General features: G+C 46.7%; 1 protein-coding gene across 8 annotated transcripts in view; it reads left to right on the top strand.

Moving 5' to 3' along the window:
- Positions 1 to 12,655, top strand: part of TANC2 (tetratricopeptide repeat, ankyrin repeat and coiled-coil containing 2) — a 235,990-nt gene that overhangs the window by 107,074 nt on the left and 116,261 nt on the right. For all 8 annotated transcript variants that reach the window (XM_027702319.1, XM_027702321.1, XM_027702323.1 and 5 more), the window contains one exon: positions 6,335 to 6,445. In XM_027702319.1, the coding sequence (XP_027558120.1) occupies positions 6,335 to 6,445 (111 nt within the window). The remainder of the gene's footprint in view (positions 1 to 6,334; positions 6,446 to 12,655) is intronic.

A 12,655-nucleotide genomic window follows, 5' to 3' on the forward strand; every position in this document is an offset into this window, starting at 1 on the left:
ATTAAGAAATAACATATTTTCTGTTACCAAAATATGATTCTTGGTTCGTTTCCAAGTACATATTGTGCATATGCATTTCTGAACGAGCTGCTTTCTTATTCCAGCATCAGGTTGCACAGGGCTTGGAGCAACCTGGGCTAGTGGAAGGTGTCCCTGCCCATGGCAGGTAGTGGGACTGGACGATCTTTAAGGTCCCTTCCAACCCAAACCACTCTGGGTTTGGTGCCACAGCAGGAATGATCCCGTGGTCTGGAATCTCCCCTTTATGGCTCTTAGTTCAGCAAAACAACGAGTCCTTTGGGCCCAGGGGCAGGACAGAGCTCTACCCATCCCTCGTGTGCTGGGTGAAGTCCAGCTGTGCTGGATGTGACAGTTCCCTGTTCCAGGAGCTCTGGGGATCAATAGCTCTGCAGCACTTCAGCAGTTTGGGTTGAGGGAGCTGGACCAGCTCCAGCACGTGAGTCAGGCTCTGGCACAGCCTCAGGATGAGCTAAAGGCAGGAGGGAGGGATGTGCTGAGCACCCACTTTTCCTCTCTTGAAACCCAAGTTTTCAAAGTTCGCTCCTCAAACCATCGCTCTGTCACAGCACAGCTCGGGCAGGATTTTATAAAACTTGGGGCATTTTGAGGATTTAATTCAAATGCTGAATTTATGTTGTAAAGAGGGTTGTGGAGGTTGTGGCTGCCCCACCCCTGGAATTGTTCAGAGGCAGGTTGGATAAGGCCTTGAGCAAACTGCTCCAGTGGGAGATGTCCCTGCCCATGGCAGGGGGTGGGACTGGGCGGCCTTTAAGGTCCATTCCAACCCCTAAACATCCTCTGATAATATTGTGCTTACCATAATTAAAAGTACAATATTCAGGTGCAAATTTCAGCTCTTCCTCAGCTGAACCAGTCACAAGAGATGAATGTGTGGTAAATCCCCCAACCCCATCATGGCAGGGGGTGGAACTTCAAGAAACTCTTTAAGCCCCCTTCCAACCCAAACCATTCTGTGATTCTGTGAAACACAGAGAGGTTCACTCAAGTGCCTCGTTCCTGGCACGTTTTCACCTCTTTAGTGGTGATAAAACCAGTATTTTTACACAAGTTTCATTAGTTCTTCCTCTTGTGGCCGAGGGAGGTTCAAAGCACAGGTGAAATTCAGCTGTGTGAGGTGCAGAGAGGACAGAGCTGGGCAGAAAAGCTGATTTTGAGCCGAGCTCCTTGGCTGGACTCTCCCAGGAGCTGCTGCAGGAACGGATCAGGAGAATCCAGGCACGTGGCCACACTTTGGTTGTGTTTTGTAGGGATGAAGTGTGTGAGTCTGTGAGTAAAAAAGCTGCAGTGGTTTGTGTTAATGCAGTTTGGGCAGTAATGGACATTTTCCTAATGCATGTAAGGAGCTGGTGCATGGAGAGGCTCACAGGAACCCTGGGATGGATCAATCCATCATCCACGTGATGGGAAAAGAGTTGCTTGCTCCAGCATCTTCCTTGGCCATAGATAAATTTATGTGTATCTTTATGGGTGTAAGCATAGAAAAAAGGTTTAGGTGTGTTGTATATCATAGTCAAACCACGGTATGAATTCAGATCTGCCAAAATAAAGCCTTGTTCAATCAATTCATTAGGTGTTAATAACCCCTTGTTAGTGAAACATTGCTGCCAGAGCTCAAACTGAATTTCAGACCTGAAGCCTTTTGCTAATCTACGATAATTTCCTTTTATCAATGCCTTTTAATCTAAAGAAAAGCCTTTTTCTAATTAAAATACTAACTCATCTATAAATTATGTGACAATGAAATGGTGTCAGAGAAAATGCAATAGAATTAGGGAGCTCAATGGGCTGAAGGAGAACTCGGTGCTACTAGAGATAAAATGATTATTCAGAGAGAATAAGCACATCCTGATTTTATTTAGGGTTGGTTTGATGTGGCAGTAGATGCTTGGCATTGATCACAAACAGAACTGCATTGATCCCAGTGCTCCAAGCAGATGTTCAGAAGGATAAACCATCAGCAGATCCCTGGATTTAAAGTGTTTTCCATGTTGGAGGGGCCACAGAGCTCTCCAAACTGTTCATCCAACCTCAGGAAAGGAGCCTCAGCAGCCACTGATGTGGGTGTGAAGGTTTGAGGGATGGGGCTGATGGTTTGTGTTTGCCAGGTGGAAACAGAACTTTCCAAATAACCTCTGGTTTTAAAGAGACTCTTCAAAAGCCAGGCTGCTGCCATTGCAGCTGGTGTGGAAATACTTTCCCCAGTGTTAGTTCAGTACAGAATCCCAGGATGGTTTGGGTTGGAAGAAATATTGAGGATCATCCAGTCCCATCCCCTGCCATGGGCAGGAACACCTTCCACTAGCCCAGGTTGCTCCAAGCCCCGTCCAACCTGGCTTTGGACACTTCCAGGGATCCAGGGGCAGCTTCTCTGGGCAACCTGTGCCAGGGCCTCCCCACTCTCCCAGGGAGGAATCCTTGTCCCCTCTGGAAGACACAAGACCTGCTGCAGAAAGTGCCATAAACGAGCAGCTAATTAAACTTTCTGACTTCCAGCCCCGCTAATTGTGTTGCATTATGTGCTTAATTCCTACCCTGGAATTAGCATCGCTTTCCTTGCTCGGGAAGAGTCGCTGGCAAAGTGAAATGAGAATTTTATTTGCACTGGCAGAAGGATTTTCAGTTCTGCTCCGCTGGCTCCGCCGCTGATGGGGATTAATCTCGCTAAGAACTGCGGAACTCGCCCCGAAAATGGGCAGTAATAGTTTGAAATAACTTCTCAGGCACTGAAATCCAAGTTCTTACACTGGTACTACAAGTCAGTTCCTATCTGATGCCAGCCTGGTGTTTGTCACCAAGCCCCTGGGCACAGGAGGGGTCCCTGGGTGGACACAGAGCCCGGGCTGTGCCCATCAGCTCCTGGGCTGTCGTTGGTGACGGGTGGTGGGACCCCAGGGACAAGGTTGGGACTTCAGACTCTGTGGAACCCATATGTTTTTCTGAGCTAAAGGCTCATTTTGCAGTTCTGGAAAGCCAGCGACTGCCACCTTCCCTTAATCCCTGACATTTTTATAACTGGCTGTTGCACAGACCCTTTTTCCCTGGTGTTTTTGGAAGACATAATGTTCTCTGCTCAAAAACCTGCAGTTGTGTAACAGGAAAGGGCTGTTTTGATGCTGTTTAAGGCCTGGAGTTGGTTTGTTCCATACGGAAAATGCTGCAGGAATAAGAGGCTGAAGGGACTGAGCAGGTACAGAGCACTTCAAATGATTGTTTCATGCTTTTGTTGGTTTTTATAGTTTGTGCCAAATGCTCGTCCCATGACTTTGATGGTGAGACTGGCCTGTGCTCACAGGAGGGTGTTCAGGACCAAGGCAAACCGTTGGGCCTAAAAAGTCACTTTTTTATAAAGAGATCAATTAACATTTGGCTGAAGAGTGTCAAACCAGATTTCTGAGTTCATGACGTTTCCATTTGTTGTTTATTCCAGGAGAAGACTAAATTCCCCAAATCTGAATCTGTCAGGATAATCTTCACTTGGACATGAGTCAGGGGGGCTTAATTCTTGCATGTGAAAATCCTCCTTTCCTGTAATCAGGTTACATGTGACTTAGGAGGAGTTTTTGTCTTTTACAGGTTCAGGATATTTGAAGTAACAGAGACTTTTTGCTCTGTGGCTTTTCCCAACCTGCAGCTGCAGAGAGAGGATTGAATTGACTTGAGCCTTTTAAAGCAAACTGTTTTGTGTGAGTCATGTTTACAAGGTGTGTCTTGGCTGGTGGAAACATGTTTTTAAGGCTTAAGTCATGCTTTTTAGGGAATAAAAACACAAAATAGGTGCAAGGCCAGGTTGGACGGGGCTTGGAGCACCCTAGTCTGGTGGAAGGTGGAACTGGGTGGTCTTTAAGGTCCTTCCAACCCAACCCATTCTCTGAAACCCAGTAAAGTGATGTGTGTGCCTGAACTTGCAGTGCAGTGACAATTCACCTCATGGGTGATTTGTTCTTTGCTGCCCTCAAAGCTCCATCTGCTTGTTGAATCCACGAGCTGCTCCCTTGTGCTGTCATCAGTCAGTGCTGTGGAGAAGGCAGGAATTGATGGGGTGATGGGCTCCTCAGGAGATCCAGAGGAGATGCAGAAATAAAACCCACACTGCAATGGGACACTGATTGATCCCTCACAGGGGGGAGCCAACCTGTTCAGTGCTGGATCTGTCAAAAGGTGCAGGTCCTGCACTTTCTGGACTTGTGTGTAGTGGTACCATCTCCCTCTCTTTGTTTACTAAAATTCTTCTTCCTCTGTTTTTGCAGTAAATTGTAGTGCAGAGCCTTCTGGTGACAATCCCATCACAGTCATTGGTAGAACTGTGAAAACTCTGTTAGTTCTGTGTTCCAGAGCACAGTGCATGGGATGATGTGTGGTCCTGGGGTGGGCCAGGAATGATAAAGAAAGGAAAGATGGGCTATTTCTAATATATGTTATAAAAATGACTGTTACTGGGGGGCCATGGTAAAACATTTGAAACAACCATATTTATTAAAATTGCAATTAAAAATTAAATAATACAGGATTGGCCACTGCAGGGTTATTATTCTAAACAATTTTCAGGCTGTGGCAATGATCTTGATATTTAAATGTTTTCATTGCATCAGGATCTGGCACAAGTCCTTACTGGGAATGATTTCTCACTGGTCCTGGCTGGTTTGCAGCTGGTGGGGTGTTGTGTGTGCACATGTGGGATTTTTGGGGGGGGGTTGTACAGAAGTTGGCATCGGGTTGTTTGTGTGAAGGGGCTGCACATCCAGTGGGATGGAGGCAGGAGGGGGCTCCAGGCTGCCCTTATCTCCCTGAATCTCCCCCATTCCTCCTGCCTGGCACAGCTCCTGTTCCACCGGCCCCCATGGACTCCCAGGGAATGTGCTGGAAATCTCTCACCCTCATCCAAGGTTTCCTTGTGCAGAGTGGCAGCGTGGCACCTGTTTGCCCTCTCCAGGTCTCCTGGGATGGATCAGGAGGGGGAAGGAAGAAAGTCAGGAGGGTTTTTAGCACCTCTTTGGGGGTGTTGATTCCTTGCCTTCATTCTGCTCCACAGGGACTCTCTATTGGAAAACCACACCCCAACCTTTACCTCTGTTTTCCACACCCCTTTTTTAAAGATTCCTGGGATCGTGGACGTACAGCTCAGTTAGGGAGCTGGTTGTGTGTTGTCTGTCTGGTTCCCCACCTTGGACCTGCTCAGCCTTTCCCTAAAAAACCCAGATTTATCACTGCCTCTGAGGTCATTCCCTGCCCCGTTGAGCTTTTATTGCAGGAGATGCACAAGAACAACCCCCCCATCTTTAGTTTCCGAGCCCAAATTTAATTTGTGGGACAGGGAACTATAAATATAATTTATGTAAATGGAGGGGCAGGAGGTGCTGACCCCCGGAACTGCTGCTGAGTGGTTTTTCAAATCAGCCTTTCACTGTAATGGGCACGAGAGTTTAACTTGGAAATGCAATACAATAATCTCTGCATAGAACTTATTCTCTAGTTCTGTTTCTCTGGTCTGGCAGGAGTGTGTTTAAAGACTTTCACTAAACCACTTCTATTTTAGTTAATTTTATTCCAAACAAATGTTGTGCAGAATTTCATGTCTTTTAGAGTTCAGGCTGTTAAAACATGTGGAAAATCCCATTTTTTTTAGTACTAGTGGTCAGCACTGCTTTGTGACAGACACTTTTTACCTTTTCCCTGCTCTTTATTAAGTCTCCTGATCTCCTCTAGATTTGCAAGGATAAAAGTGAAGTGCTTGTTTTTGGCTTGGGCACCATTAGCTTTGCTCTGCTCTTTTGTGTTGAACACCAAACCTGTTTGCTCCAACACTGAGAATCTTTAGAAATTGAAAATTTACGTCAAAGGAAGCAATTACTGAACACAGCATTTGTGTGTCCAGGTCAGAACACAGCATTTGTGTGTCCAGGTCAGATATTTAGAGTTAAATATCTTAAACCCTGATGGGCTCTGTGTACCTCTCTATGATCTTTGCTTTTCTGCAGCTGCTGAACGCGGGCTCGTTTGCTTCCTATTAAAAAAATAATTAATAAAATAGGAGAAAAGGAAGTGTTTTAGAGTATCAGGAATGTGCCTTGGTGCTCACACACTTTCAAGTCAGCCTGTGCAGTTTGAAAGTTTAACCAAGAGCCATCTCCTTTGTAAAGAATGCAGATAATTTTTTTTTTCCTGGCAAAAAAAAAAAAAAAAGAGTAACCTGATATGAGTCTGACAGTGTCGTTTAGTTAAGTGCTTCCATCTGTTGCTTGCTATTTCCCTTACTCATGACCTCTCTTTCTCTCTCCCCCTCCTTCTCCTTTAGCCCCTTTGAGGAAAGCAAAGTTTGTGGAGAGCCCTCGAATCCCAGAGTCTGAGCTTGGCTCCCCAACCCTCTCTGCAGCCCAGAAGCTGGACGTTGATGCTTTCTGCCCTGGTAAGCCCCTTGCGAAGGCTCTGCGGGATCAGGGAGAACAGGCAATTCCAACCAGCAGGATTTTTAAAATATCACTTTGCCCAGGTGGTTGATTGGACCTTCCCCAGCCCGGTTTCACTGGCTTGGAAACTTGAATAAGGAATAATTTCGGATTGTTGCCCATTTTACGTTTGTTTCTCTCAGTTCTGCGTGTGGCCGCTCTCCCCTCGGAATAATTTAGAGAGGATAAAAACGAGCCAGTAAATGCACTGCTTTAAATTTAATTTTTAATGCTGGTCTGCAGAGAGGCTGCAATAAAACCACATTTCAGAAATATCATTAAATCAGCTAAAAAGCCAAAAAACCGTGGGACCTTGTAACCTGCAGCCAGGAATATCGGGGGGGGGGGGGTTTTTTTTTTTACTATTATTTTATTTTTAAAGAAACACTGGTTTGATTTATGCATCCTGTAGTAGTTGCTCTGAAAAGTATTCATCTTGCTCGAGGCCTCTGGTTGAAACATAAATAGAAGTGGGTCATGTCCCTTCCTGGCTTGACCCCGTTCTCATCCATGGGCTCCGAAATCCCCCCGAGCCCAGGCAGACCCAGCAGATGTGTGAGTGAGTGCCTGGAATCCCGGCATTATTTCCCAGATTTCTTCCTAACTTGGAAGTTGGACAACCTGGGGAGGGCTGGAGGCGCTGGGAGGAGGCTGGAAAGCAGCAGCAACAGCAGCAAGTGTTTGGGTGGGTTTTGTGGTGAATCCTGCGCTTCCCTGCCCCGGCTTTCCCTCGTTAGGAGCCGAGGGGATCTGTGCTCACTGCAGGCTTTGGATGTGTTGAAATGGTGTGTAAATGTGGGACGTGTGCCTCTGAAATCTTCAGCTGCAGTAGCCAAGGTCATGCTAATAAATGGCTCTGTGGAATCAGGGGGTTTGTTTCTGTGGCTGGTGAACTCGTGGAAGAGCTTCTGGAGCACCCAAAATTGGAGGGATTAATTGAATGGTGTCCAGATTTTGAATGTGGGCTTGCTTTAATGTATTGTGTCTCAAAGAGGAGTTGTCTTAGGAAATAAAAAGACAATCCCTGTGCTTGGCAGTGCCTCCTTTGAGGCCACAGTTGCCTTGAAAAGTGCTGCTCCTTTTTCAATCATCGTGAATTACAATTAAAATTGTGCTGTTGCAGCCCTTTTTTTTCCTGACTGAATGGCTTCCTCTCTCATGTTTATAATTGTTAATAATTATAAACTTATTATGATTGCATCCACAGAGAATTAGAATGGAATTGTAAGTTTGGCTTGAAAAGCATCAGTTCCACATTCCCGTGCCTGCACGTGTGTGTGTCTCCCTCTGCCCCAGCTTTGAAGGGCAGGACTCCTGCCAAGCCCAGGGCTGGGCTCTGGCAGTGGGATCTGCAATTCCTTTAATGTCTTTTTTTGCTGTTTGATTTCCTCTTGCTGATAGTGGAGTGATCTGAAAGGAAAAGTGGAGTCTTGTACTGCCTGGAAGTGTCATTAAAGGAACATGAAGGACGGGGGAAAAGTGACAGCAGGGAGATTGTCACAGTGTAGTCAGGGAACCATTTATCTTGGAAAAGACCTTTAAAATCATCAAGTCCAACCATAAACCCAACTGTGCCAAGGGCACCACTAAACCACGTCCCCAAGTGCCTTGTTGGTGTACTTGGAATAGGGAGGAGTCTGTTGGGGAAGGGTGTCTGAAGCTGTTCATGGAAGGAAGGTGCCTGGATCTATGGAAGGTGCCTGGATCGATGGATCCTGCTGGGAAAGTGGCAGTAACGTGAGGGCTGGAGGTTTTGCTGGGCTGGAAGGCTGGATTGAAGGAGCTCAGGAGATGAGCCCTTGGAAGGATGCAGGTGGCTGGGGGGGGAAGGAAGGAAAGAAAGAACAAAGATGTGGACAACTTGTAGGGACCAAAGGACTTTGAGTGTAGGGTCCAGCTCCTGATGGGAAGATGGAGGAAGAGGGGCTGAGTCCTACCCTGGATCATGGCAAAGCTTCAGGCACTGCCTGTAATCAGTTTTCCAAGGAAATACAGCTCCTTTCTTCAGTGTTAGGCTTACTCTAACCCTCTCCTAAAATGTGTGTGTCCTGTGAAGGATTAGCATACAGGGCTAAATCCTGAGCATCTCCAGGAGTGATGGTGTGAGCTGAAAGGAGGAAGAAAATCAGGCTGAAGGTTTGCCTGGCAGTGGAGTGGAGGTGGAGTGGTTTGTAACGTGATCCCTGACAAGAAATGTAATTAATTATATGCTTAAAGGCAGTTTAAAACCCTAACTAGCAAAGAAAAGAGAACATTATCTGCTCTGCACCCAGGAGTGACGGTTTCAATTGGAGATGCCGAGAGGTGAAGTTTTTGCTCAGTCCCAAAATGTTTATTTTAAGGCTTCAGGCAAATTTCAGCACATTCCAGGGAGGTGGTTTCCTGAGCAACCACGGTGCCACCAGTGGCCTCTCCTGCTCCTGGGGGGGAGGATTGGTTGTGACATCTCCAGGGTGAGTCAGTGTGTGGGGGGTGACGCGCTCCCGACGTTCCAACTTCGAGGAAAAAGAAAGAACATCAAGGTGCTGAGTGTCTTTTGAGGGAAGTTTTAATAGCAAGGATGTGGTGAAGTTTTAAGCTTGGTATAATCTTTTTTTTTTTTTTTAAATTACATTCGTTGTTTAGAGAAAGGAGTGTAGGTGGCTAAAAATTAATTAAATCTTTTAAGGTGAAGGCAGAAATTGGCCCACATTTTGTAGTTGTTGCATCTCACATGATGACAAAAAAGCTGTTTCACAAGGCTTTGAGAAACCCATTTGTACCAGAATTATATTTCTGTGAATGTTCTTGTGATTGCAGTGGTTGTTCAGAGTTCAATCCAGCACTTTCTGCCTTGGAGTGTCAGCGGAGGAGGAGGAATTGGTTCCTTGTTTCTACCCCGTGAGGGTGGGGAGGCCCTGGCACAGGTTGCCCAGAGAAGCTGTGGCTGCCCCTGGATCCCTGGAAGTGTCCAAGGCCAGGTTGGACGGGGCTTGGAGCAACCTGGGCTGGTGGAAGGTGTCCCTGCCCATGGCAGGGGGTGGGACTGGATGATCTTTGAAGTCCCTTCCAACCCAAACCACTCTGTGACTCAGTGACTTTACAGAGACTTTATTGAGAGGATCTGAAAAGTTTCTGATCCACCCTCCCTCCTTGTCTGTCCTGATCCTGCAGACACTGCTCAGCAGAGGTCTTTGTGTTTTCCTTGTCAGCCTTCCAAAGGCAGTGGGACCCTTGGGATGACACCCCCACAGCCATCACTGCTCTTCAAGGGGGAGAAGGTGGAAGAGTAGCAGTTGTGGACCTTCAACCCTCCATTGTTCAACTTTTAAACCTCCTCTGCAGCAGTTCTGGTGACTCAATTTAGTGTGTAGGTTTTCCCCCCACTTCACCACCCCCACTGCCTTAGTTGTGGTCACGAGGGCATCTTCCTTTGAGCTGCTTTTTGTTACTCATGGTAGTTAAAACATATTTTGACTTCTAAGTGCTCAGGAAACCTCTTGGCAATGGTCAGAGATGGATGGTGCTTTCAGGTAGCGGCCCTTTGCCTCAGATTAATGTTTGCAGTTGCATTTTGTGTGATTTATTACCTTGGCGCCGTGTTCCAAAGGCTAAGTGTGTTATGACATTATCTTTTAATTTGATTAACTCCTCCTTCAGAAATTTTGGGACACAAATGTTGAGTGTCTGGTCAGGGGCCGTTTGCTTGTTCCACATTAGGCTGGCAGGCATCTGTTTCCAGCCCTGATTGAGTTAGGAACCACAGACAGGGAGGGGTGATTTACCATCTCAGCAGCACTTGTGTTCATCTCATCACTCCTTTTTCTCTTCCTTTGGTTGAAGAATCGTTGAGGTTGCTGTCTGCTTGCTGCTGCTGCTTTCTTATCATCATGTAAAATGTGTATTTCTCATTTTAAACAATCCACGCACTGCCCCTGAACACAACAAAACATCTCTCAGGTGTTGCAAAAAGCTCTTTCAGAGGGAGTGCAGGAACCAGCATTGTACTCTGATGTTTCCTGGTGAAAATACAGGCAGTGAGGCAAAAATACCCAGAGAATTTCAGCCAGCAGGATCCTGGTCCAACCTCTGCGCTACTGGACAGCGATGGGCTGGGGGAAGGAGAGGGAACAGTCAAACCAGCCGTGGTCTGACAAAAGGTTTTACTGTTGAATCTTGTTGTTGTCCCAGTGTTACCAAGCCCACTGACCTGAAGGGAATGGGAAATCGTTGTTATCAGCCCTCATTGCAGGAGAGCAGTAATTTGGCACATCGGTTGCCATGGCAGCGATTGACTTTTCTCGAGCCGCTCTTGGGACGCCGTTGCTGGTTCCTTCTGCCGTATCAAGGGATGGAAACAGCTTCAGAATGAACTCCTGGATTGACAAAACAAGCCCCACCCTGGTCTGAAATTCTGGTTCTGAGAGAGGAATGCTGAAGGCATTGGTAGAATTCCGGGTGTGAATCCGTTTGGGATTGGCCACAGACCACTTGCCATTAGGTGTCATCGAGTTTGGAGAATAGTGACTGGGTTCAGAGTTTAGGGTTTATTGAATCTTCTTGTCAAAGGGGAGATGGCTCAAGAGAAGAAGTGAAAATAGTATCAGTCCAACAGATTATTGCCGTATGTTCTAACTGTTAAATATTTGGAGATGTCATGGTATTCTTGAAGCTTCCTGATGTGATCTGTGAACGACCAACTACCCTTACAACCCAGGGTTTGGGTTCATCTCTCTGGGGAAAAAAAAAAAGGGAAAAAGGAGGGGGAAAAGGCTCTTAAATGATCCAAATTCCATTAATGTGCAGAACTTCAAAGTGTTGTGACTGCTGCCAAAGATGTCACCTGGACGGTGTGTTGCACATCTGGTGCTTCAACAGCAGAAGTTCCTGCAGCCTCCACCTCTGGCTGCCCATCCCGATGGATCCCAGGGAATCTTAACAAGTTGTTTTGCCTTTTCAAGCAGGGGTGCTTGCTTTGAGCTGCCTGTTGAGGAACAGTAACTTTTTTGTGCTTATACTTCAGCTTATTGAATGTTTAGAGCTTTCTGTCTTATACCAGCAAAGCAACTCTGTTCACTTTGCCACTGCCACTGCTGGGCCTGGGAGGATCAGTGTGAAACCTCCTTTCCTTCCACATCTGAGCAAGTGACAGATTTCCTGTTGATTGAGTGGCTGCTGCCTCAGGAGTTTCCTTTTCTAGTGGATTATTTTTTGAAAACAAGGGCAGCCTGCACTGGTGCTTCCAATCCATAGAATCCCAGACTGGTTTGGGTTGGAAAACACCTTAAAGCCCATCCAGTTCCACCCCCTGCCACTGGCAGGGACACCTTCCACTAGCCCATGTTGCTCCAACCCATCCAGCCTGGCCTTGGACACTTCCAGGGATCCAGAGGCAGCCACAGCTTCTCTGGGCACCCTGTGCCAGGGCCTCCCCACCCTCCCAGGAAAGTTTTTTTTCCCACTATCTCATCTAAACCTGCCCTCTGGCAGTTTGAAGTCATTATTGTTGAAGGTGAAGGCAGGTTTTGCAGGAATGCATATAAATTCTGTCTCTTTGAGAACATCTCCATCCCTGGAGGTGTCCAAGGCTGGGTTGGATGGGGCCTGGAGCGTTTGTTTTGCTCCAGGGTTGTGTTCCAGTGCTGACTCTCTGTGCCATTTTGGGTGTAGAACGTTGTGCTGCAGGCAAAGGGGAGGGTTTAGGTAAGTTCAGGGACTGTTCCAGTGGATGGGGTACATGGGATGATGGCAGGTCCTGGACTCTCAGCCCAGTGCAGATCTCCAGCACTATCCCAGTAGTCTCTGCTTGCTCAAATGCCTCAAACCACCTCTTCTGCAAAGGGCTCCATCTTCAGCTCCTTTGTTGGCCAAATACATCCACCTGTAAAACAAAGTTATCTATTATGGATGGGACAAAGACATGGCTAATAATGGAACATCACTGTGTCTTCTACCAGAGTCACTGGACCTTCTAATGCTGGATAACTTACCTGGAATTTTGCTCTGCAGCAGTTTCAGCTCTGGCTTAGATCACAGGACATGGATTTATGTCAAACCTGACAGATTCTGCACAGGTCCAAAATCTCCTGTCTCAGACCCAGAAATCATATTGAAAAGTTGCAATGGATTTTTTTTTCCCCCCTGTAGGTCTCAGGTAACAAATCTCTCCTATTGGCCTTCTGCTTAATTTC

This window comes from Neopelma chrysocephalum, unplaced genomic scaffold, assembly GCF_003984885.1.
Source record: "Neopelma chrysocephalum unplaced genomic scaffold, ASM398488v2 Primary Assembly neopelma1_182, whole genome shotgun sequence".
NCBI classification, from domain to species: domain Eukaryota; kingdom Metazoa; phylum Chordata; class Aves; order Passeriformes; family Pipridae; genus Neopelma; species Neopelma chrysocephalum.